The sequence below is a fragment of the Morus notabilis genome, unplaced genomic scaffold (assembly GCF_000414095.1).
Source record: "Morus notabilis unplaced genomic scaffold, ASM41409v2 Scaffold432, whole genome shotgun sequence".
Lineage (NCBI taxonomy): Eukaryota > Viridiplantae > Streptophyta > Magnoliopsida > Rosales > Moraceae > Morus > Morus notabilis.
The window spans coordinates 160,563-187,286 of record NW_010368050.1 but is presented as its reverse complement, the minus strand read 5'-3'; the positions used below and the strand labels follow the sequence as shown (position 1 = coordinate 187,286).

General features: G+C 33.4%; 2 protein-coding genes across 4 annotated transcripts in view; both read right to left on the bottom strand.

The window, feature by feature from the left end:
• LOC21390946 (beta-glucosidase 3) overlaps positions 1-9,712 on the bottom strand; it is a 16,858-nt gene extending 7,146 nt beyond the window's left edge. Inside the window, exons 1-13 of one of the 3 annotated variants that reach the window (XM_024176160.1) lie at positions 9,543-9,712; positions 9,331-9,394; positions 7,864-7,916; positions 7,547-7,622; positions 7,378-7,449; positions 7,194-7,281; positions 6,735-6,987; positions 6,368-6,483; positions 5,948-6,168; positions 4,022-4,050; positions 3,851-3,938; positions 2,591-2,681; positions 615-1,440 (exon numbers count right to left, since the gene is read on the bottom strand). In XM_024176160.1, the coding sequence (XP_024031928.1) occupies positions 1,218-1,440; positions 2,591-2,681; positions 3,851-3,938; positions 4,022-4,050; positions 5,948-6,168; positions 6,368-6,483; positions 6,735-6,987; positions 7,194-7,281; positions 7,378-7,449; positions 7,547-7,622; positions 7,864-7,916; positions 9,331-9,394; positions 9,543-9,674 (1,506 nt within the window). In that variant the 5' untranslated portion in view covers positions 9,675-9,712 and the 3' untranslated portion in view covers positions 615-1,217. Of the gene's footprint in view, positions 1-614; positions 1,441-2,590; positions 2,682-3,850; positions 3,939-4,021; positions 4,051-5,918; positions 6,169-6,367; positions 6,484-6,734; positions 6,988-7,193; positions 7,282-7,377; positions 7,450-7,546; positions 7,623-7,863; positions 7,917-9,330; positions 9,395-9,542 lie in introns of those variants that run through there. The other 2 variants (XM_024176162.1, XM_024176161.1) reach the window with 2 other exon arrangements.
• A 2,215-nt stretch (positions 9,713-11,927) lies between these two features.
• Positions 11,928-21,090, bottom strand: LOC112094672 (putative beta-glucosidase 6). Its single transcript, XM_024176166.1, has 13 exons — positions 20,921-21,090; positions 20,709-20,772; positions 19,477-19,529; positions 19,122-19,197; positions 18,953-19,024; positions 18,769-18,856; positions 18,309-18,561; positions 17,942-18,057; positions 17,522-17,742; positions 15,335-15,363; positions 15,164-15,251; positions 13,904-13,994; positions 11,928-12,753 (listed from the first exon to the last, which is right to left on the bottom strand). The coding sequence occupies exons 1-13, from the start codon at positions 21,050-21,052 to the stop codon at positions 12,531-12,533; spliced, it is 1,506 nt and encodes a 501-aa protein (XP_024031934.1). The 5' UTR covers positions 21,053-21,090; the 3' UTR covers positions 11,928-12,530.
• Between the last annotated feature and the right edge of the window lie 5,634 nt (positions 21,091-26,724).

Genomic DNA, 26,724 nt, shown 5'->3' with positions numbered 1-26,724 from the left:
TCGTGGGACGATACTCTTATTCACTATTATATTACTTGATTGTGATAGCGTATAATTAGAATTTCTTTACTTAACAGATTTTATCAGACACTCATATTGCGTCTTGTCGCAATCCTGCATAATCACATTATGTAAAATACACTTACTCGATATCTCTCTATACCAACGATGCAAATAAGCTCGTTCCATTCTTAACGAGAATGACATGTATTAATAATATTTTAATTAAAAATTCTAAACTTTAATTAAATTTATTACTGACTTATCTCGATTATTATCCTTAAATATTATCCTCTAATATATAACCCTTATATACTATATTTAAGGTCACATAATAATCGCGAAATTTTTAATTATATTCGTAAAGTATATAACAATACATGTACATAAATAATAACGTTTATATATTATTAAATAAATAATAAAATTTAAAATTGCATCTCATGTTTTAAGAATACCATTTCCAACAAGAGAAGACTAGTAGATCCCAACTATGTTGACACCCACAAGCAATCTTATCTTTTACCAAATTCCTAATTCAATATTATTAATGGGCAAAGAAAATACAAAGAGTTAAAGAAAAGGGAAGAACAACAAAGTAGCAACAAGGAAAATTCTAAATAAAAGCATCTATAAAAGTAACTGGTAGACAGTCTCGGAGGATTAAGCCCAACTTGTACCCTTGAAAACAATCTACAAATATGCCTCGTTAAAAACACTCAAGTCAAAACCCAGTGCAAAATACTAGAAGGGAAAAGGAGTACATATTTACCATAGGGTCGGCTATGTACAAAATCTGTAACAAGAAAACCCTATTGAGTCCTTAACAATGGCTGACAAACAAAAGTTTGGTTGCATTAAACCACCATTCTTGATCGTCCAAATGAGCAGCATGTGAGGCCAATATATATCCGCAACATGATTTCCTTCTATGAATGTGATAATTAACAGCTCAAACTAATAAAATCCCAACCATATCTTTCAGTGATCTCAGTAGCACGAATGACACCCATCAACTCAGCTTCATATGCATGAAGAATACCAAAAAGGCTTTGCTAAACAACCTCTGCAAAACCCCTACAGGTTCTAGAAATGCCTCCATATCCGGCCAAGCAAGGAGAACCATTAGACGTAATGAGATATAAGTGATCTGGCGATTATTTGTAATAAAAGCATGTATATAGGATGGTATCCACGGAGAACTGGTTTACAACAATTTATATGTAATCACGGGATGGAGATAGAACAATGCCGTCTAAAGTGATGTTTTCTCTCTTCAAGAAATGGGAATACCAATGAGCAGAAAGCTTACGTCGTCTTTTCAATTCCGGATCATCAAAATTTATGTAGTAGAAGCCGAAGCGGGCTTCATAGCCGTCAAACAACTCAAAAGAATCCATAAAGGACCATGCGAAATACCCTTTCAAGTTTGATCCGTTCCTACGTTTTGAGAATGGAAGCCAAACACAAGGAAAAAAACAAACATTAACTTATAAAGCTTAAAAGAAACATGCATTATACATACGTGTATTCATATAATAACAATGAACGAGTATAGATGAACACAAGTATTAACTGTACAAGTCTACAACTGTTTTAATTTTCATGAGATGAATTTCAAACTAATGAGAAAAGCAAGATGTCAATTCTATTTTGAGCTGTTCTAGTTACCTAACCGAGAAAACTGAGGACAAATTTTTTAATTTTTTAATGGAGCTAATAACATGCTCATTGCATGATAAATAAAAATTCAAAGAAACAATCATATTAGATATCGCACCTCCTTAAAACGTTTCAAAAGTTTGAACATTTCGCACCTCCTTTTGTAAACTTTCAAGTAATATTATGACGGGCACAAGACTATCTCCGCAAATTTCAAAGTCTATCTAACACAGTAGAATGAAAAGTATTCTAAAATAAGGCTAAACTTGAATATTAATAACGTTCCAGCTCCGTTTGATTCGCAGGTTTCATCTTTTGGGATAAAACCTTTAGGTTTGCACCTACATGTGAGGTTTCTGTGGTTCGAACTGGTATTTAGTAGTGTGGGGTCTAAACATGGAATAAAATTCGAACCAGTGTTTGATTACATTGTTAGAACTATTGGGTTTTAAAAATTGTGAGTGAAAAATGAGTTTAATGAACAGTATTTTAGATTAGAACTGAAAGAACTTTGGGGTGGTGGGGAGGTAAGTTTTGTTCAACCTTTAATTTGAGGTTGAATTGAACCCAAAACCCAGATCCAAATTCAAACCCTAATGCAACCAAACAAGGGTTTGGATTGATTTTTGGGTTCAAACCCATCACAACCCTCCAACCAAAAACGCTAGAAAAAAAATCCACTGAATTAATTAGCCTGATTTATAGGCTGATAAATCCTACACTATTTACCAGTCCTAATTCAAATAAAACTATAAGCATCTTAATACCAAATAATAAATATTAAAGAATGCCAATCAAATTTCAAATTTCAAAGACTAATTGGCTAAAAAAAAAAAAAAAAAATTAAGCACCGATATATGCATGAAGTATTCAATTCTCGGCTAGTTACTACTCCTGTTATATGGCAGTGTAGAGCTAAAACACATACCTTATATTATCAATGACACACCTAATATATGCCTGCAAGTATTCAATCCTCGGCCAGTCTTCTAATGTTGAATTACGCTGAGTTCTTTGACCTGTTGAACACATTGCAACAATTAGAACATATTGCAACAATTAGAACATAGAACCTGTTAGTTTACCAATTCATCCCAAAACCTTAAGCTATTAGGAGGTGGGCCAATAATAATTTTATATTTTAACACTCTCCCTCACGTGTGGGCAGGACAATGGGTAATCGTGTGGGTAAATTAATTAGAAAGCCCAACACGTGAATATTTAAGCTCAAGATATATTAAAGACCCAACACATAATGACAATTTAAGTGGGGATAAATAGTGCAATTACGGGGGCTTGAACTCAGGACCTCCCTCTCTGATACCATGTTAGTTTATCAATCCATCCCAAAAACTTAAACTATTAAGATGTGAGCCAACAATAGTTTTACATTTTAACATAACCCTTAACATGCTTCAGAACTATCCAACGAAGACAACTACAGTTGGCTCCAAACTCCAAAGGGCCATAAATTATTTGGAGACAATTTGATCACATGGTGAAGGTAGTATAAATGGTTATTTATCTTTTTACACGTTACATTTTAGGTTTCTTTAAAAAATACACCCGTAGTTTTTAATTCTTGTAAATGTTCCTTTCCACAGTCATGAATCGATTTTGACCTTTGAAATCACTAAATTAACCATAGTGTTGGTCATTTTTTTTATTTTTTATTTATATTATTATTATTATTATTTGATAAAAAGTGGTAGTGATCTAATAGTACACGATTTGTGCACCAAAAACAAAGAAAAAAACACAAAGGGTAACTACTAGTAAGATTAGTTTAGGAATTTCAAATGACAAAACAGAATGTCAGGATTAGATTTTCCTACTAAATATAATAAGATATACATTTGAAGTAATCCAAAACCAAGGGTATATTTTTATAAAATTCGGTATACATATTATGTTACACAACCACCATAAATTAATGATCTTCGATTAACTGATTTTAAATAACCGTTATCTATATTCTAACTTTGGAACTAACGGACTATTATACAAGGAACCACACAATTTGAGATCAATTTCTAAATAGCTTGGAAATCAATAGTGAAAATCTTGATTCACCATCTATAATGTTTCATAAAATTTCTACTTCTTGTGGTGTTCACGTTCATCCGACGATCTTTTCACAAAATAATCTGGAAATAATGTCATAATGACAGAGAACAAGAGAGAATACCATTTTCATGGATATAAATAAGAGGATTGTTATAATGTTGCTTTATATACTCCAGAACTCCAGTCAGGCCCCAAGGTGCAATTGGATACTGCATCAAACTAGAGAATTAACAACACACTAAAAGAATTTCGATCCATATACCAGTGGAAAAATTTATGTTCGATCTTTTACCTCAGATCTTGACGTGAAATTTAGTACATCTGCCAGAAAAAAAAAAATATATATATATATATATATAATCCAATTAGTCAATTCAATTGAAAACCCTGTTGAAATTAAATTCTAGTTGATTCTCAACTGACTGATCCACTAAGATAGAGAGTATTGATTGACCAAAATCCTAAGGGCAACTATTGGATGCAATTGAAGCTGTTAAGAAGTGCAAGCTAACTTCCTAATTTCCATCCAAAAATTCCTCCAATATTTTCTTTCCTTCCACTTTTTATTCATACCAAACACACTGTTAAGAAGTGCAACTAGTTTACTGTTAAATGTTAAATAATATCTGTTGCTGATCATTTTTTTTTTTTTTAGTTATTTTATTCTTCTGATAAGAACAAAGAACGTTATTGAATATCAGAGGAAGTATATAGAGGACATCTCGTAAATCAAATACTAAACAAACAAGTATAGAAACTAACATTAGAATCCAAAAATATGGATCTAAAATTTCTCAGTCCTCCAAACAAATCAGAAAAGGAAAAGTTAGAGAAGTCCTAGTTTGGAAAATTGATAAAATGCCATCCAATGTTCAATTTTTTCCCAAGCATCCTCGATACTCCAATTCTTAAAAGTTTTTTTTATCCCTCTCAATCCATAAGAAACCGTCAACGACTGCAAACACTCCTTTCGGGATCCTAAAGATTTACAAAGAGTAGATCAACGAAGTTGAGACTACCGATTTAAAAATGGATCTCTTTACCATGAACCAGTAGAACCCCTGAACTTTCCCCTTGGTCTACTATGGATTATCACTGAAAGGAAACATAACGCAAACAGCCCCTAAATCCACCTCCTCCATCCAACTCCACAACCTTTTTCTCCAAGATGAAATCTAAGGTTGCATTTGGTATGAGAGTTCAAACCAGGGTGGTTTTGATTTTAGATTCAGAATCATGATTCATGGTTTAAACTTAGAATCCAAACCCTGGTTCTGAAACCGGAATCAGAACCAGGGGTTTAAACCATCTAAAACTAGGGGCGGAGGTGGTTTTATTTTTTTGGGTGGTTCTGGTTTAAAACATCACATCAAGGTTTGAACCTTGAACTTTCCCCTTGGTCTACTATGGATTATCACTGGAAAAAAAAAAAAAAAAAAACATAAAGCAAACAGCCCCTAAATCCACCTCCTCCATCCAACTGCACAACCTTTTTCACCAAGATGAAATCTGAAAGATCCCATTCAACGTGAACAAAGCCTTCTCAAGATCTATTTTAAGAACCATGCCAACCTTACGTCCTACTTTATAATCTTCTACTACCTCAATAGCCAAAACTCATGAAAAGAAAAACACTAACGTTTTTGAAAGATTTTTTGTGATCGAGGTTTCTTTCTACAGTAATGCCATGTTGTTCAAGTCATAAATCTTAATTTGTTTGACTTTTGATGCAAGTAGAGCTGTTCAAGTGAGGAAAGCATACAATGTAGTTGTATTCCCATGTCTGCAATAACATCCCCTTTTTCCAACTGAAGTGTGTTGGATATGTTGTCTACAAATTATTAATAGTAGTAGTTGTTGTTGTTGTTGTTGTTGTTTATTATTATTATGGGGTATTAGAATTCCACATTGGTTGAAAATATTTGCATGATCCACTTAATAAGGTGAGGACAATCCTCCTCTAGAAAACTGGTTTTGTTAGATTGAGTTAGGCTCAATAGCCTTTAATTTTTGTAAAATGGGGTGAGGGAATTATAACTTATGTAAAGAAACAAATGTCTGAAAGATATTTTGTGATGAAGCCTCGAGGTTTTTCTATTCTCTTTTTTTTTTTTTTTAAGGTAATTTTTTTCCTACAGTTATGTCATGCTGTTTAAGTTACAAATCTATATCGTTTTGACTTTTGACACGTAAAGCTGTTCAAGTGAAAGCGGCATACTTTCTAGTTGTATTCCCATGTCTGCAGCAACATCTCTCTCTTCCAACTGAAGGACGTTGGGGATCTTAGTGACGTTCATTTCAAAGTAATAATTCAGTCCAAGAAAGTCAAATGAACTCCTAATGCTTTCGGACTCTTGGACAGTGAAGGCCGGAAGCCTTGAGCCTGCATTCTTCTTCATTAAAACCGGGTAATCACCGAATACCAAGGGATTCAAAAACCTATAACAGCAAAGTAAATTCAGTAAGTACTCAAAGGCAACACAAACTGACAATCTCTTTTTTCCCACCACCGGAGGAAAAGAGAGGATTGTATTAATTCCAAGTTTGAAATAGCCTTTTGGACAAGTAGACAAAAACCACTGCAGCAGAAATTTTTTCTTAAAATAAAGGGCCTCAAAGGGTGTATTGTTTAGCTTACCAACCGATAAACAAGACATTTGCTCTTTCAGTAGCAATTTCATCATCACTGCTGTCCGTTAGAGGCACAAACGAAAAGGACAGGAGATTCAATCCTATAAATCCACGTTGCTTGTCCTGCATTTAACAAATATTTTTCTCAAGGGATCAACATATATGATATATGTTTTTCCTTCGTTGTAAATTTCTAATTTCTCACAATCAGATCAAACATCATACTTAATGAAAATTGAGCAAGTAAGCCTAAGAATTTCTTCTCAACATTTGAGGATCGAGCAGGGAGTTACTTTGCACACCTATGGTTGGCATAATGGCTAAGGATATATTAATCAAACTATTTCCATGATCTAAAAATCCTTAAAAATGACCTTGTAGTTTTTCTCATATAATCTATAAACTGATGCGTGTGCCAACAACATAATATGAGCTGCAATGTATGGCTCAGTTGTGGAGTTGCCTTTGGAGCAGTCACCAAATGGATGCGAACATCGTTGAGGTGGTACCTGTCCCGAGCCATAACCACCCATTGCAAATACATTGGCCTCATTTATTGTAGTCCAATGTTTTACTCTATCACCAAACTCTCTAAAGCACACATCTGCATATTTCATGAAGTCTTTTCTGCATCCACAAAAAAAAAAAAAAATCAATCAATAAATGGCCCTTTTGGTTCATTGGTTGAACAGAAATTTAAATTTTGTGACAGAAAACATTGTAACAAAAAAGTTTAAACAGTAATTCGAACCTATGAAACAAATAAAGGCATGTAAATCGCCCAGTTTTTACTAGCGGCATGAAATTTACCAGCAAGATTTATAGAAACATACACAATCTTTCGACTAACCCATCCTCCATATTGATCTTCAAGTACTTGTGGGAGGTCAAAATGGTGTAATGTAACATGTGGTTGGATTCCTGGTTGATGAGGAACAAGCAAGCCTTAGCATTATGTTTCCTTTTAAAAAGGGGGAAACAGATAAAAAGAAACTCATATCATGTGTTGGTAATGACCATGGCTGACTAATTCATTAATAAAGTTGTTGTAATATTGCAAGCCCTTTGGATTTATAGGTCCTCTTCCATCTGGAAAACATAGAATGATCAGTGTGTTAGAAGGTGAAACAGGAATCGACTCGGTTTTTCGCTTTCTGAATAAAAGTATTAGTTTGTGCAATCATACTTGGGATAAGTCTTGACCATGATATAGAGAATCTGTATGCATCTAAACCTGTCTCGACCATGAGTTGGATGTCTTCCTACAAGTGAGTTTCTATGAACTCTTAGTCATGCATTGACCACAATTTTACTAAAAACGCGAAATATATTTCAAACCAAATCAGTCTAGATTTTAATCAGGCTATCCAAGTCACAGTACTAACAAAAAATATAAATAAATTAACCTTAATCTGTAACTTTGGAACGAAAAAGAATGATAATAGAGATGATAATAACAATTATAACGCTTAAAAACGAGTCAAGCATTTTGCAGAAGCAAACCTTGTATCTGTGATATCCATCACATGCTATGTCTGCACTGGGTTTAATGTACCCTGGAAATTTCAGAGAAATCTGCAGTGACTTGATATTGCCAAAACGTAGTAGAGAGATATACCTTTTTTTATGGCTTATTTTATAGACAATTTTAAACTTCCACTACAATTAATTTTTTTGGGGAAATTTTGCCAACTTCCATTGTATTTTTGGTATAATGTCATAAAATATACTAATTCGTACATTTTTTTTTTTACATGTAACTAAGAAAAGAGAGTCAAAAACAACTTTTTTGTAGTGCATTTACAACAAAAATATGTCCCATTAACTACCTCCCTTTTTTGAAAAAGAGTTCAAAGGAACTCGTATTAATAATCCAAAGAAGTGTACCCACAGATTTTCTCTAGTACAATAACATCCCTGCTTAATTTGAATTTTAAGGAATAAAGAGCATTTAAAGAGAAACACAAACCTTAGGGAAAAAATAAAAACAAATTGACTACTTACAATCCATTCAAAAAGAAAGAAACAGAGGACCAAAAAGAAAGAAACAGAGGACGAAAAAAATACTGACAATCAACGGCTTAGCGCTTGCAATTGTTCCTATAGGATTCACCATTTCTTAGGCTAATGGTGACCCTCATATCTAGGAACATCAATCAGAGACATACAATTTAAGTTCTTTTGTTCAAAAAACTCAAAGAAAGACACTCGAGTTCTAATTTTATTCAAGTTCATGTTCTTTTAAGTTTCAACTTTATTTAACTTTACTCAACTTTACACAAGTTACAACTTCAACACAAGTTATAGCTCAAATTTAACTCAAAAACTACACTCAAGTTACACTCTAAAAGAACAACAATTTAATTTTGGGATGTGTAAAAATCACTGTTTTTTTAGTTATTTTTTAGCAAAACGGTCAAAGTTCCGTAAAATTAGGGAAATGGCTGTTTATCACTGATAAACCATGGTAAATCAATTACACACGCACTTATCACTGATTGATTTGGTGTTGTGTAACTAATTTACTTAGTGGTTTATTAATGATTGGCCAATATCTATTAGTGATAAACCAATTTCAGTCATTAATTTATCGTTTTATAAAGAGACAAACCATTTCTCAATGGTTTCCCAAATTTCTCATAAATCAGACATGAGCCCTCCAATCGCTGTTATAGCCTTTATATAACTACTAATAGCCCTCTAACAAGCTACTAAAACTACCATCTTTTAACCTCTCCTGATTAGATAGATACCTACGAGCAATTGACCATTGTTAAAAAGGACCATTTCCCTATAATAAATAAATAATAATAATAATAATAATAATAATAATAATAATAAGGAAGAAGAATTTTGCCTTTAATTTTCTAAAAAAAAAAACAAAGGTGCAACCTAAAAGACATACTATAAAAGTTCTTTTTTTAGAGAGAGACAGAGAGAGAGAGAAAAAAAAAAAGCAGCAAACCCAACTAGCATGAGCAAAGGTGTCCCATATGCTTGGAGTCCTTCCATCTTGGTTTGCAGCACCCTCCGTCTGTTCAACACAAACAAAAAACACAAAAAATACCACAAACCCACTTCCTCAAAATCCCCAAACTCAATGAATATGTCATTATTTATTTTTCTACTACAGCTAAAAATTGCTCAAGTGAAAGTGAAATGTTGATCAAATTCAAACGGACCTGATAAGCTGAGGAGCCAGCTCCAAACACAAACCCGGCTGGAAAATCAGCTCTTATAACATTTTTGCAAACAATCGCTCCCACTAAACCAAAGCTCATAAGAGCAAACAATGAGAAAGAGATTCCCCACATCTTCACTTTTATTCAACTCTGTCAAAAGTTTGTTTCGGAGACTCAATAATGTTTAAGACTAAACGAGGGTTCCATTAACTATTTATTAAGCACTAAAATTACATTCTTGCATAGTTAATTTTTCTTTAAATTACCCTTTGATGTATAAAAAATTAGGTCCATTCTCACTAAGACTGACTTTATCAACTAAAATCCAAAACAATCACTGCAGACGCCGCCTACTCTGACTTATTGATTGTTTGATGATATTATTCATGTTTTTTAATTCTCGTGTTTAAACTGACGACTTTAATTGTAATATAATATTTTAAAATTTACATAAAAATATTTCCGATTCTCTTATAAAATCTGAATTATAAATTAAAGAGGCGTTTGTAATGTTTTGGCGCTGAATTTTACAGAATCAGGCAGAATGAGTAGCGTTTTGGCGACCATGACAGGGCCACAGTGCTGTAAAAATTGGGCTAATTTTGTACAATCAGCGCCGTAGTGCTAGGAACTCATCGCCGCGGTGCTACAACACGAGAAACGACGCGTTTTGAAGGCCAATCGTGAGAAAATTTACCCGTTTTGACCCTAATGCTTCAAAACATATAAATAGATGATTCTAAGGCAATTAAAAATGAACTTTTAGACTGGAGAGTGACGGTTGACTTTTGAGATGAGATTCAAGAAGAGAAAGGAGAATTGAGTACGGAGAAGAACAACGACAAAAAATTCAGAGATGGAGACGCTTCAATTCAACTCCAAACTAATTCGTTTCTTTCCTTTCCAATGATTAAGACTTTGTTTATGAATTTATTTTGTTTAGAAATGAATTAATTTCTTTTTCTAGGGCTACGATGTAGCCGGATTATGAATGTTCAGATTCTCAATCTTCTTTTCAAGTAATTGATGTTTAATCCATATATGCTGAGTATTTCAATTTATTCTTAATGCTTGTGATTGTTTGGCCAACTATTACATGATTTTGTATTTAATTTGAGACTGAGAGGTGATAATTAAATAAGCTCTTAATTGAGATACTATGAGTTGTTCATAGGATAGAGATATCTATGATGCTTGTGCAGTTCTTTTAAATTTCTTACACTTAATGATTTTCAACAGGTTTAGAAGTCTGACAGAGATATAGAGTTTGCTTGTTGGATTAAAATTATTGTTGCTTGAGAAAGAATAATAATTGCTTTAGAGAAATTACTGTCAGTATGGGAATGAATGTTAATTTTCTTGAATTATGAGAATTTGAACAAGATTAATTTTGGTGAAATCGAAAACCCTAGAGTCTTAATCTATTGAATTTTATTCCACTGCTTAGCATTGTTTAATTTATTTAGGCTCCGTTCATTTCACTGATTCAAGTTTAGAATTCGAGTTTTGCTACAGTAAAAAGCTCTAAAAAACAGTCACATCTAACTTTTTTACTACAGTAAAAAGCTCACATAAAATCACATCTCAACTCGAATTAAAAACTCGAATCAGCGAACTGAACGGGCCCTTAATTGTTTTAGTTTTACTTTACTTAATTTTATAAACTTTCTTTTCAATTATTCAAATAACATTGGGGTTAATATAATTTCGGTAATTAGTCAACAACAATCTTCGTGGGACGATACTCTTATTCACTATTATATTACTTGATTGTGATAACATATACTTACGTTACGATTTTTCACAACAACTATCAATAGACTCAATTAGAATTTCTTTACTTAACGGATTTTATCAGACACTCATATTACGTCTTGTCCCAATCCTGCATAATCACATTATGTAAAATACACTTACTCGATATCTCTCTATACCAACGATGCAAATAAGCTCGTTCCATTCTTAACGAGAATGACATGTATTAATAATATTTTAATTAAAAATTCTGAATTTTAATAAAATTCATTACCGACTTATCTCGATTAGTATCCTTAAATATTATCCTCTAATATATAACCCTTATATACTATATTTAAGGTCACATAATAATCGCGTAATTTTCAATTATATTCGTAAAGTATATAACAATACATGTACATAAATAATAACGTTTATATATTATTAAATAAATAGTAAAATTTAAAATTACATCTCATGTTTTATGAATACCATTTCCAACTGGAGAAGACTAGTAGATCCCAACTATGTTGACACCCACAAGCAATCTTATCTTTTACCAAATTCCTAATTCAATATTATTAATGGGCAAAGAAAATACAAAGAGTTAAAGAAAAGGGAAGAACAACAAAGTAGCAACAAGGAAAATTCTAAATAAAAGCATCTATAAAAGTAACTGGTAGACAGTCTCGGAGGATTAAGCCCAACTTGTACCCTTGAAAACAATCTACAAATATGCCTCGTTAAAAACACTCAAGTCAAAACCCAGTGCAAAATACTAGAAGGGAAAAGGAGTACATATTTACCATAGGGTCGGCTATGTACAAAATCTGTAACAAGAAAACCCTATTGAGTCCTTAACAATGGCTGACAAACAAAAGTTTGGTTGCATTAAACCACCATTCTTGATCGTCCAAATGAGCAGCATGTGAGGCCAATATATATCCGCAACATGATTTCCTTCTATGAATGTGATAATTAACAGCTCAAACTAATAAAATCCCAACCATATCTTTCAGTGATCTCAGTAGCACGAATGACACCCATCAACTCAGCTTCATATGCATGAAGAATACCAAAAAGGCTTTGCTAAACAACCTCTGCAAAACCCCTACAGGTTCTAGAAATGCCTCCATATCCGGCCAAGCAAGGAGAACCATTAGACGTAATGAGATATAAGTGATCTGGCGATTATTTGTAATAAAAGCATGTATATAGGATGGTATCCACGGAGAACTGGTTTACAACAATTTATATGTAATCACGGGATGGAGATAGAACAATGCCGTCTAAAGTGATGTTTTCTCTCTTCAAGAAATGGGAATACCAATGAGCAGAAAGCTTACGTCGTCTTTTCAATTCCGGATCATCAAAATTTATGTAGTAGAAGCCGAAGCGGGCTTCATAGCCGTCAAACAACTCAAAAGAATCCATAAAGGACCATGCGAAATACCCTTTCAAGTTTGATCCGTTCCTACGTTTTGAGAATGGAAGCCAAACACAAAGAAAAAAACAAACATTAACTTATAAAGCTTAAAAGAAACATGCATTATACATACGTGTATTCATATAATAACAATGAACGAGTATAGATGAACACAAGTATTAACTGTACAAGTCTACAACTGTTTTAATTTTCATGAGATGAATTTCAAACTAATGAGAAAAGCAAGATGTCAATTCTATTTTGAGCTGTTCTAGTTACCTAACCGAGAAAACTGAGGACAAATTTTTTAATTTTTTAATGGAGCTAATAACATGCTCATTGCATGATAAATAAAAATTCAAAGAAACAATCATATTAGATATCGCACCTCCTTAAAACGTTTCAAAAGTTTGAACATTTCGCACCTCCTTTTGTAAACTTTCAAGTAATATTATGACGGGCACAAGACTATCTCCGCAAATTTCAAAGTCTATCTAACACAGCAGAATGAAAAGTATTCTAAAATAATGCTAAACTTGAATATTAATAACGTTCCAGCTCCGTTTGATTCGCAGGTTTCAACTTTTGGGATAAAACCTTTAGGTTTGCACCTACATGTGAGGTTTCTGTGGTTCGAACTGGTATTTAGTAGTGTGGGGTCTAAACATGGAATAAAATTCGAACCAGTGTTTGATTACATTGTTAGAACTATTGGGTTTTAAAAATTGTGAGTGAAAAATGAGTTTAATGAACAGTATTTTAGATTAGAACTGAAAGAACTTTGGGGTGGTGGGGAGGTAAGTTTTGTTCAACCTTTAATTTGAGGTTGAATTGAACCCAAAACCCAGATCCAAATTCAAACCCTAATGCAACCAAACAAGGGTTTGGATTGATTTTTGGGTTCAAACCCATCACAACCCTCCAACCAAAAACGCTAGAAAAAAAATCCACTGAATTAATTAGCCTGATTTATAGGCTGATAAATCCTACACTATTTACCAGTCCTAATTCAAATAAAACTATAAGCATCTTAATACCAAATAATAAATATTAAAGAATGCCAATCAAATTTCAAATTTCAAAGACTAATTGGCTAAAAAAAAAAAAAAAAAATTAAGCACCGATATATGCATGAAGTATTCAATTCTCGGCTAGTTACTACTCCTGTTATATGGCAGTGTAGAGCTAAAACACATACCTTATAGTATCAATGACACCCCCAATATATGCCTGCAAGTATTCAATCCTCGGCCAGTCTTCTAATGTTGAATTACGCTGAGTTCTTTGACCTGTTGAACACATTGCAACAATTAGAACATATTGCAACAATTAGAACATAGAACCTGTTAGTTTACCAATTCATCCCAAAACCTTAAGCTATTAGGAGGTGGGCCAATAATAATTTTATATTTTAACACTCTCCCTCACGTGTGGGCAGGACAATGGGTAATCGTGTGGGTAAATTAATTAGAAAGCCCAACACGTGAATATTTAAGCTCAAGATATATTAAAGACCCAACACATAATGACAATTTAAGTGGGGATAAATAGTGCAATTACGGGGGCTTGAACTCAGGACCTCCCTCTCTGATACCATGTTAGTTTATCAATCCATCCCAAAAACTTAAACTATTAAGATGTGAGCCAACAATAGTTTTACATTTTAACATAACCCTTAACATGCTTCAGAACTATCCAACGAAGACAACTACAGTTGGCTCCAAACTCCAAAGGGCCATAAATTATTTGGAGACAATTTGATCACATGGTGAAGGTAGTATAAATGGTTATTTATCTTTTTACACGTTACATTTTAGGTTTCTTTAAAAAATACACCCGTAGTTTTTAATTCTTGTAAATGTTCCTTTCCACAGTCATGAATCGATTTTGACCTTTGAAATCACTAAATTAACCATAGTGTTGGTCATTTTTTTTATTTTTTATTTATATTATTATTATTATTATTTGATAAAAAGTGGTAGTGATCTAATAGTACACGATTTGTGCACCAAAAACAAAGAAAAAAACACAAAGGGTAACTACTAGTAAGATTAGTTTAGGAATTTCAAATGACAAAACAGAATGTCAGGATTAGATTTTCCTACTAAATATAATAAGATATACATTTGAAGTAATCCAAAACCAAGGGTATATTTTTATAAAATTCGGTATACATATTATGTTACACAACCACCATAAATTAATGATCTTCGATTAACTGATTTTAAATAACCGTTATCTATATTCTAACTTTGGAACTAACGGACTATTATACAAGGAACCACACAATTTGAGATCAATTTCTAAATAGCTTGGAAATCAATAGTGAAAATCTTGATTCACCATCTATAATGTTTCATAAAATTTCTACTTCTTGTGGTGTTCACGTTCATCCGACGATCTTTTCACAAAATAATCTGGAAATAATGTCATAATGACAGAGAACAAGAGAGAATACCATTTTCATGGATATAAATAAGAGGATTGTTATAATGTTGCTTTATATACTCCAGAACTCCAGTCAGGCCCCAAGGTGCAATTGGATACTGCATCAAACTAGAGAATTAACAACACACTAAAAGAATTTCGATCCATATACCAGTGGAAAAATTTATGTTCGATCTTTTACCTCAGATCTTGACGTGAAATTTAGTACATCTGCCAGAAAAAAAAAAAAATATATATATATATATATAATCCAATTAGTCAATTCAATTGAAAACCCTGTTGAAATTAAATTCTATTTGATTCTCAACTGACTGATCCACTAAGATAGAGAGTATTGATTGACAAAAATCCTAAGGGCAACTATTGGATGCAATTGAAGCTGTGTGAAGCGTACAACATTGACTTGTAAGCTCAAATATGTGATGCTGAAAAAAGAAAAGACACTTACACTCTGTTTGGTAAGAAGGAAAGAAAATGGGAGGGAAAGGAAAACTATAATGCATAGAAAATTAGAATGATAGAAAAGATTTTGAATTTCCCTTAACTTGTTTGGTATGATAGGAAAGAAAGAAAATAAATCTACCTTCCCTTGTTTGGTATTGGAAGTGAAACTAAGGGATGAAAAAATTATTATTGCTGTAATTACCTTTTTGCCCAAATGATGATAATTTTGGATGAAAAATGATTCAGTAATTTAACTTCATTTGTATAGTTATCCATATTTTCTTTTTTAAAATCGACCCACTTTTGGAGGGATTAAATATAGTGAGACCCACCAATAAAAATTTTCATTCAATTTTCCTTTCCTTCACAATTTCCTTTCTACCAAACAAGCTAACTTCCTAATTTCCATCCCAAAATCCCTCCAATATTTTCTTTACTTCCACTTTTCATTCATACCAAACACACTGTTAAGAAGTGCAACTAGTTTACTGTTAAATGTTAAATAATATCTGTTGCTGATCATTTTTTTTTTTTTTAGTTATTTTATTCTTCTGATAAGAACAAAGAACGTTATTGAATATCAAAAGAAGTATATAGAGGACATCTCGTAAATCAAATACTAAACAAACAAGTATAGAAACTAACATTAGAATCCAAAAATATGGATCAAAAATTTCTCAGTCCTCCAAACAAATCAGAAAATGAAAAGTTAGAGAAGTCCTAGTTTGGAAAATTGATAAAATGCCATCCAATGTTCAATTCTTTCCCAAGCATCCTCGATACTCCAATTCTTAAAAGGTTTTTTTATCCCTCTCAATCCATAAGAAACCGTCAACGACTGCAAACACTCCTTTCGGGATCCTAAAGATTTACAAAGAGTAGATCAACGAAGTTGAGACTACCGATTTAAAAATGGATCTCTTTACCATGAACCAGTAGAACCCCTGAACTTTCCCCTTGGTCTACTATGGATTATCACTGAAAGGAAACATAAAGCAAACAGCCCCTAAATCCGCCTCCTCCATCCAACTGCACAACCTTTTTCTCCAAGATGAAATCTAAGGTTGCGTTTCATATGAGAGTTCAAACCAGGGTGGTTTTGATTTTAGATTCAGAATCATGATTCATGGTTTAAACTTAAAATCCAAACCCTGATTCTGAAACCGGAATCAGAACAAGGGGTTTAAACCATCTAAAACTAAGGGAGGAGGTGGTTTTATTTTTTTGGGGTGGTTCTGGTGTAAAACATCACATCAAGGTTCGAACCTTGAACTTTCCCCTTAGTCTACTATGGATTATCACTGAAAAAAAAAAAAACATAAAGCAAACAGCCCCTAAATCCACCTCCTCCATCCAACTACACAACCTTTTTCTCCAAGATGAAATCTAAAAGATCCCATTCAACGTAAACAAAGCCTTCTCAAGATCTATTTTAAGAACCACGCCAACCTTACATCCTACTTGATAATCTTCTACTACCTCAATAGCCAAAACTCATGAAAAGAAAAATTTTTGTGATCGAGGTTTCTTTCTACAGTTATGCCATGTTGTTCAAGTCATAAATCTTAATTTGTTTGACTTTTGATGCAAGTAGAGCTGTTCAAGTGAGGAAAGCATACAATGTAGTTGTATTCCCATGTCTGCAATAACATCCCCTCTTTCCAACTGAAGTGTGTTGGATATGTTGTCTAAAAATTAGTAGTAGTAGTAGTTGTTGTTGTTATGGGGTGAGGGAATTATGACTTATGAAAAGAAACAAAATGTCTGAAAGATATTTTGTGATGAAGCCTCGAGGTTTTTCTATTCTCTTTTTTTTTTTTTCCAAGGTATTTTTGTTCCTACAGTTATGTCATGCTGTTTAAGTTACAAGTCTATATTGTTTTGACTTTTGACACGTAAAGCTGTTCAAGTGAAAGAGGCATACTTTCTAGTTGTATTCCCATGTCTGCAACAACATCTCTCTTTTCCAACTGAAGGACGTAGGGCATCGTAGTGACGTTCATTTCAAAGTAATAATTCAGTCCAAGAAAGTCAAATGAACTCCTAATGCTTTCGGACTCTTGGACAGTGAAGGCCGGAAGCCTTGAGCCTGCATTCTTCTTCATTAAAACCGGGTAATCACCGAATACCAAGGGATTCAAAAACCTATAACAGCAAAGTAAATTCAGTAAGTACTCAAAGGCAACACAAACTGACAATCTCTTTTTTCCCACCACCGGAGGAAAAGAGAGGATTGTATTAATTCCAAGTTTGAAATAGCCTTTTGGACAAGTAGACAAAAACCACTGCAGCAGAAATTTTTTCTTAAAATAAAGGGCCTCAAAGGGTGTATTGTTTAGCTTACCAACCGATAAACAAGACATTTGCTCTTTCAGTAGCAATTTCATCATCACTGCTGTCCGTTAGAGGCACAAACGAAAAGGACAGGAGATTCAATCCTATAAATCCACGTTGCTTGTCCTGCATTTAACAAATATTTTTCTCAAGGGATCAACAAATATGATATATGTTTTTCCTTCGTTGTAAATTTCTAATTTCTCACAATCAGATCAAACATCATACGTAATGAAAATTGAGCAAGTAAGCCTAAGAATTTGTTCTCAACATTAGAGGATCAAGCAGGGAGTTACTTTGCAGGCCTATGGTTGACATAATGGCTACGGATATATTAATCAAACTGTTTGCATGATCTAAAAATCCTTAAAAATGACCTTGTAGTTTTTCTCATATAATCTATAAACTGATGCGTGTGCCAACAACATATGATGAGCTGCAATGTATGGCTCAGTTGTGGAGTTGCCTTTGGAGCAGTCACCAAATGGATGCGAACATCGTTGAGGTGGTAGGAGTCCCGCGCCATAACCACCCATTGCAAATACATTGGCCTCATTTATTGTAGTCCAATGTTTAACTCTATCACCAAACTCTCTAAAGCACACATCTGCATATTTCATGAAGTCTTTTCTGCATCCACAAAAAAAAAAAAAAAATCAATCAATAAATGGCCCTTTCGGTTCATAGGTTGAACAGAAATTTAAATTTTGCGACAGAAAACATTGTAGCAAAAAAGTTTAAACAGTAGTTCGAACCTATGAAACAAATAAAGGCATGTAAATCGCCCAGTTTTTACTAGCAGCATGAAATTTACCAGCAAGATTTATAGAAACATACACAATCTTTCGACTAACCCATCCTCCATATTGATCTTCAAGTACTTGTGGGAGGTCAAAATGGTGTAATGTAACATGTGGTTGGATTCCTGGTTGATGAGGAACAAGCAAGCCTTAGCATTATGTTTCCTTTTAAAAAGGGGGAAATAGATAAAAAGAAACTCATATCATGTGTTGGTAGTGACCATGGCTGACTAATTCATTAATAAAGTTGTTGTAATATTGCAAGCCCTTTGGATTTATAGGTCCTCTTCCATCTGGAAAACATAGAATGATCAGTGTGTTAGAAGGTGAAACAGGAATCGACTCGGTTTTTCGCTTTCTGAATAAAAGTATTAGTTTGTACAATCATACTTGGGATAAGTCTTGACCATGATATAGAGAATCTGTATGCATCTAAACCTGTCTCGACCATGAGTTGGATGTCTTCCTGCAAGTGAGTTTCTATGAACTCTTAGTCATGCATTGACCACAATTTTACTAAAAACACGAAATATATTTCAAACCAAATCAGTCTAGATTTTAATCAGGCTCTAGATTGTGATCACTCGGGGGTAACAAGAAGTTAAATATCCAAGTCACAGTACTAACAAAAAATATAAATAAATTAACCTTAATCTGTAACTTTGGAACGAAAGGGAATAATAATAGTGATAACAATAACAATTATAACGCTTAAAAACGAGTCCAGCATTTTGCAGAAGCAAACCTTGTATCTGTGATATCCATCACATGCTATGTCTCCACCGGGTTCAATGTACTCTGGAAATTTCAGAAAAATCTGCAGTGACTTGATATTGCCAAAACGTAGTAGAGAGATATACCTTTTTTTATGGCTTATTTTATAGACAATTTTAAACTACCACTACAATTAATTTTTTTGGGGAAATTTTGCCAACTTTCATTGTATTTTTGGTATAATGTCATAAAATATACTAATTCGTACATTTTTTTTTTACATGTAACTAAGAAAAGAGAGTCAAAAACAACATTTTTGTAGTGCATTTACAACAAAAATATGTCCCATTAACTACCTCCCTTTTTTGAAAAAGAGTTCAAAGGAACTCGTATTAATAATCCAAAGAAGTGTACCCACAGATTTTCTCTAGTACAATAACATCCCTGCTTAATTTGAATTTTAAGGAATAAAGAGCATTTAAAGAGAAACACAAACCTTAGGGAAAAAATAAAAACAAATTGACTACTTACAATCCATTCAAAAAGAAAGAAACAGAGGACCAAAAAGAAAGAAACAGAGGACGGCTTAGCGCTTGCAATTGTTCCTATAGGATTCACCATTTCTTAGGCTAATGGTGACCTTCATATCTAGGAACATCAATCAGAGACATACAATTTAATTTTGGGATATGTGTAAAAATCACCGTTTTTTGAGCTATTTTTTAGCAAAACGGTCAAAGTTCGGTAAAATTAGGGAAATGGCTGTTTATCACTGATAAACCATGGTAAATCAATTACACACGCGCTTATCACTGATTGATTTGGTGTTGTGTAACTAATTTACTTAGTGGTTTATTAATGATTGGCCAATATCTATTAGTGATAAACCAATTTCAGTCATTAATTTATCGTTTTATAAAGAGACAAACCATTTCTCAATGGTTTCCCAAATTTCTCATAAATCAGACATAAGCCCTCCAATCGCTGTTATAGCCTTTATATAACTACTAATAGCCCTCTAACAAGCTACTAAAACTACCTCTCCTGATTAGATAGATACCTACAAGCAATTGACCATTGTTAAAAAGGACCATTTCCCTAAAATAAAGAAATAAATGATAATAATAATGATAATAAGGAAGAAGAATTTTGCCTTTAATTTTCTAAAAAACAAAAAACAAAGGTGCAACCTAAAAGACATACTATAAAAGTTCTTTTTTTAGAGAGAGAGAGAGGGAAAAAAAAAAAAGCAGCAAACCCAACTAGCATGAGCAAAGGTGTCCCATATGCTTGGAGTCCTTCCATCTTGGTTTGCAGCACCCTCCGTCTGTTCAACACAAACAAAAAACACAAAAAATACCACAAACCCACTTCCTCAAAATCCCCAAACTCAATGAATATGTCATTATTTATTTTTCTACTACAGCTAAAAATTGCTCAAGTGAAAGTGAAATGTTGATCAAATTCAAACGGACCTGATAAGCTGAGGAGCCAGCTCCAAACACAAACCCGGCTGGAAAATCAGCTCTTATAACATTTTTGCAAACAATCGCTCCCACTAAACCAAAGCTCATAAGAGCAAACAATGAGAAAGAGATTCCCCACATCTTCACTTTTATTCAACTCTGTCAAAAGTTTGTTTCGGAGACTCAATAATGTTTAAGACTAAACGAGGGTTCCATTAACTATTTATTAAGCACTAAAATTACATTCTTGCATAGTTAATTTTTCTTTAAATTACCCTTTGATGTATAAAAAATTAGGTCCATTCTCACTAACACTGACTTCATCAACTAAAATCCAAAACAATCGCTGGAGACGCCGCCTACTCTGACTTTATTGATTGTGTGATGATATTATTCAAGTTTTTTAATTCTCGTTTTTAAAATCGACGACTTTAATTGTAATATAATATTTTTAAATTTAAATAAAAATATTTCCGATTCCCTTATAAAATCTGAATTCTAATCAGCAAATCAAACGTACAATCATATATGTATATTATTATATATACTAAAAGATACCTTCTTGTGCACTGTTCACGCACTAATGTTCACTGTACATTGTACAGTGAAATTTCACTCCCCAGAATGCCCTTTTCCCATTTTGGGCGGGGCCATTTCCGTCATTCGATGCTAGGTTGGGCGGGGGCATTCTGGGTGGTTCCTGCAGCCTCCTACATTTTTTCATTTTCGGTTTGAATTCTTGAAACTCCGAAGCATGATTGGAACATTTCGGATAGAGCAGCAACCCAAGCCGTAAACGAAAAAATCACAATCAAAGGTTGCTACGTGTATTTTGGCAACGAAGTATGATTTGTTACGTGTATTTTGGCAACGAAGTATGATTTGTTACGTATATTTTACAATATTTTAAATCAACTCAAAAAGAGATACATTCTTAAAATTCTTAATCGTGGGGTTTAAGTGTTCTTATTTTATTTCATCATTATATTTTTTTTAAATTATTTTAAAATTTATTAAAAAAATAATAATTTAGATGATTAATTAGGTGTGGTTAAAAAAATCTAATTACTAATTAGTTATCATAATATTAAGATAGTTAGCATAATATACAATTTCTTTTTTTTTAAGTTCAACACATAAAAATCTACTAAAAGGGTTGGTAAGTAAATTTATAACAGTTTATTTTGATTCTAGTGTAAGTAAACGCATGAATGGGATTGGGACTAATTCCGACTCCGATTCCTGGAAACTAAGGCCTCGTTCATTTCACCGATTTGAGTTTTCAGTTTTAAGTTTCTACAGTTAAAAGCTCTCAGAAAATGTAATATCTAATTTTTTCTGCTACAATTAAAAGCTCTCTGAAAATGTCACATCTTAACTCGAATTGAAAACTCGAAACCGCGAAGTGAACGAGGCCTAAGTAAACAGCTTATTCTAACTCCGAGTCCTGATTTCGATTCATGTCCACTCCGAATCCTGTTGATAAGTGCATGAAAATAAATCATTACAGTTACAGACATCATCCACAGTCTAGTTATACAAGTACAGGAGTTTATTGAATTTACAAATTATTACATTTGTACTCATAGGAGTATGACACAATCCTCTCCAAAATCAGGTGGTAGCACTCAATTACTCCGCACTGCTCCTAGAGTCTCCTGGGAGGGGTTAACATTTTTAAAACAGTAAAACGTGAGCGAAAGGCCCTGTAGGATATAATTTGAAATGAACTTTATAAATAAATGAACGGTAATTAAATAAATGAATAAGTAAAAAAATGAGACGTTTAGTTCCAACACAGCAGCCGGAACCTCACATCCATTTTCTCAAATGAAATATAACTGAAAATTACCGTATTACAAGCATCAGTAAGTAATTTGTACAAATTACTTACACAACCAAGTGCATAAGCCTTCCCGGGCTGGGTTTCAGGTTTTGCCCCCGAGGATGCACTATCCACATCCTATCTAGGCCATTAGCGGGCTTACCGGTTCGCAAGATCTCTTTCCTTAAGAAATCATTCATTAAACTTTATGAAATCGTTATTATAGTCTCACGAACTACAACAAGCCGTGGATCCCATGAACTACAACAAGCCATGGGTTCCGTGAACTACAACAAGCCACGGTTTTTAAAGATTTTTCTTTCGCAAACATGTCCCTTTCTTTAAAACATTTGCAAGGCCAAAACTCTTTTTGAAAATCAGGCTCACAAGGAAAAAGGATAAGAAATCCTACCTCATAATTATCAAACATGTGGCTAGTGGCGCACTATTTAGGCTTCCGCTTCCTCAAGCCACTCAATCTGAGTCCTCAGCTAACACTGATACAAGACAATACTTTAGGATTAAATTCTCATTCCTAAAGTAATTCAATCTCAATCATATCCTTTAATTTCCTATTAGTGTGCCCTAATCAATGTTTAAGTTTCAAATCATCATTCCAAGGGTTTTCAATCTCAAAACATGGATTAAAGATGCTAATCCATCTACTCTAGGTCCCCAAATAAAGCTAATTTGGGTCTTCCTCGAAAACAGAGGTTAAAACAGCATTTTCAGGCCAAATGGGGTCAAACCCCGTGTGCACCAGTCGACCGGTGACAGAGCAGTGCAACACCACCGGTCAACCGGTGCTGTGCAATTCAGTCGATCGCATAGGTCGACCGGTAGCCTAATGCAGTCTGGTCGACTGGACCGGTCGACTCACAGGTCGACTTGTGTAGAACAGTAGGCGAAGAAAACCCGCAGAATCAGCCCAAAAACCTGCGATTTTAGTTCCAAATTGAAATATTTCAAAGGAATACCACTAGATCCGGGTTCTAGGTCCTAAAACAAGTCTAAAGAACCTAAGATCTCCAATTTCTACTATGGTTTACTCAAAAACCACCAAAAATCTATTTCGAACCAAAAATAAGTTTTAAATTTGAAAACTTAAGATTCAAGAGAGGTTTTTTTTTTTTCAGAAATCTTACCTTGAATCCTTCTTTTGACGTTGAAACTTCTTGAAACCTTCCTTTGGTTTGAAATCCGGGTTGATTTTGAAGTGAAATGGAAGAGAGAGAGTGAGGGAACGAGAAAGATAGTGAGGGGACGAGAGAGAGAGAGAGTATGTATGCACGGGAAAGGAAAGAGAAAAGGAAAGAAAGAAAGAAAAGCAAAAAAGAAAAAAGAAAAGAAAATGGACAAGTGTCAACATTTTAAAATACAGTCTAGAAATGTGCCCATATACACTTCTAGGTTAACATAAAATACTGAGAATATTTAAATACCTTAGAACTATTTAAATTACACGTTAGGAACATTTATTAATCAAAAACCAATTAATTAAATCAGATTAGGCACACTAATAAATCTTAATTATCTCAATTAATTCCTATTTAATTCTTCGAGGTGTTACATAAAGAGACAAGACAAAATGCGAAACTGACTGTTATTAGTGCATCTAAACGCAAGCATGATTTGCAGTTGCAATTTCCACGACATACAGGACTAGCCTCGGCAATGTCCTCTTCAGGTATATTTGGATACCTACATAACATGATGCTTAAAACAACTACGAAAACTGTAAAAGGTGAGAGATGAGAATTGTTATCCCACAATCTTGCACGACTTTATTTTTATTTTTATTTTTTTTGTTATTCATATTAATATATATCATACATGAAACCTCATTTATATACTTATCTATGTGAGCATTTATGAGACAAGAGAAAATGAGAAACTAACTGTTATTGGTGCATCTAAATGCAAGCATGCTTTGCAATTGCAATTTCCACAGTATACAGGACAAGCATCGACAATGTCCTCTTCATGTGTATTTGGATACCTACATCACATGATGCTTAAAAACTACTACAAAAACAGTAAAAGATGAGAGAGAACTGTTATCCCATAATCTTGCACGACTTTGTTTTTTTTTTTTTTCGTTATTCATATTAATATATATCGTACATGAAACCTCATTTATATACTTATTTATGCGAACATTTAAGAGACATGAGAGAATGAGAAACTCCCTGTTATTGGTTCATCTAAACGCAAGCATACTTTGCAGTTGTAATTTCCACTGCATATAGGACAAGCGTCGACAATGTCCTCTTCTGGTGTCTTTGGATACCTACATAACATGATGCTAAAAAACAACTACAAAAACAATAAAAGATGAGAGATGAGAACTGTTATCCCACTATCTTGCAAGACTTTGTCTTTTTCGTTATTAATATTAATATGTATTGTACATGAAGTAGAAATTATTGACACTCCTCCATGAGAATTTCATCTAGGCCAAGAATAAAAATCCAGCATCTTCATCAGTTGCACAAAAACTGGAACATATAGTGATATAATAAGAACAATAATAAGGATCCTGAATAATATTATTATATAGTACTGCTATATTCGATGGTTTTCCTTTTGCATGAATTATAGTTTTCCCCAATTTAAAAAATTTATGGCACATGACACATGGCGCTCTGACTCATTTCAAAACCAGCTCCAGAAAGGTTTTCTAAACTATAAACAAACTATCCAATATGGTGCCAAGACCAATATAAATACAATAATATGCACAAAGTGAAGAAATCAACACATTCGAAATATACCCATACCAGTTTTTTATGCAAGGAAAACATAACCGCTTTCTCTTACAACTTTTACACCTAACAATCCGGCCTTTGTCATTCCTATGACATTGGTGGCACATTAAGGAAACCTCTTCAATAAACTGTTGAATCATATATCGAAAACGGACCTCGAAGTAAATAAAGTAACAATAATGATAGTAAAGAAAAAAAGAGGGGGAAAAAAGCTTCTTACTTTTGGGTCTTATTTATTTAATTTTAGTTTCTCTTCGTGTTAGTTTACCAATTCATCTCAAAAGCTCAAGCTGTTAGGAGGTAAGTCAATAATAGTTTTATACTCTAACACTCCCTCTCACGCGTGGACTGAACAATGAGCAATCGTGTGGGTAAATTAATTAGAAAGCCCAATACATGAATATTTAAGTCCAATATATATTAAAGACTCAACACATAATGCCAATTTAAATAGGAATAAAGAGTGCAATTACGGGGATTTAAACTCAATACTTCCCGCTCTGATACTATATTAGTTTACTAATCCATCTCAAAAGCTTAAGATATTAGGAGGTGCGCCAACAATAGTTTTATACTTTAACACTTGCACCGGAACATTTACACGCCTCAGTGAATAACTCCACGCCAGTTTCAGATAACTCCACGCCCTTTTGGTCATTGTCCAAATTCCCCTTATTTTTACGAGTTGCCTTTGAAGCATCCACCTCCTTTTCTCAATTCAAACTCCCCTCGTTCCCTAAAATACATCTACTTGAACCCTTCTTTCCGGTATTTACTCCCTTACTATCACCCATCCCCAAACGCTTTTTAAAGAAAGAGAGTTGGGAAGTGGAAAGTGGAAACGATGGGTGGGATTTGCGAAATGAGAGAGAAAAGAGGTCGGATAGACGGCCTATTAATCAGGGCGTTACTGTGAGGGAGCGTTTGGTTGTAGTGGAGGAATGGTAATAGGAATGGTAATGAGAATGGTAATTGAATAGAATGAAAAGAAAATATAATTCATTTGTTTGGTTCTACTTTTACAAATGCAATAGAATGGGATATGAATATTTTCATGTTGACAAAATTACCCCTCATGTTAATATAACTAATATCATATATATTAATATAATAATTTAATAACTAATATTATATATGTAAAATTATAAGGATATAATATATATAATTATAATTATAGTTATATAATTATTTATTATTATAATACAATCATAATATATAAT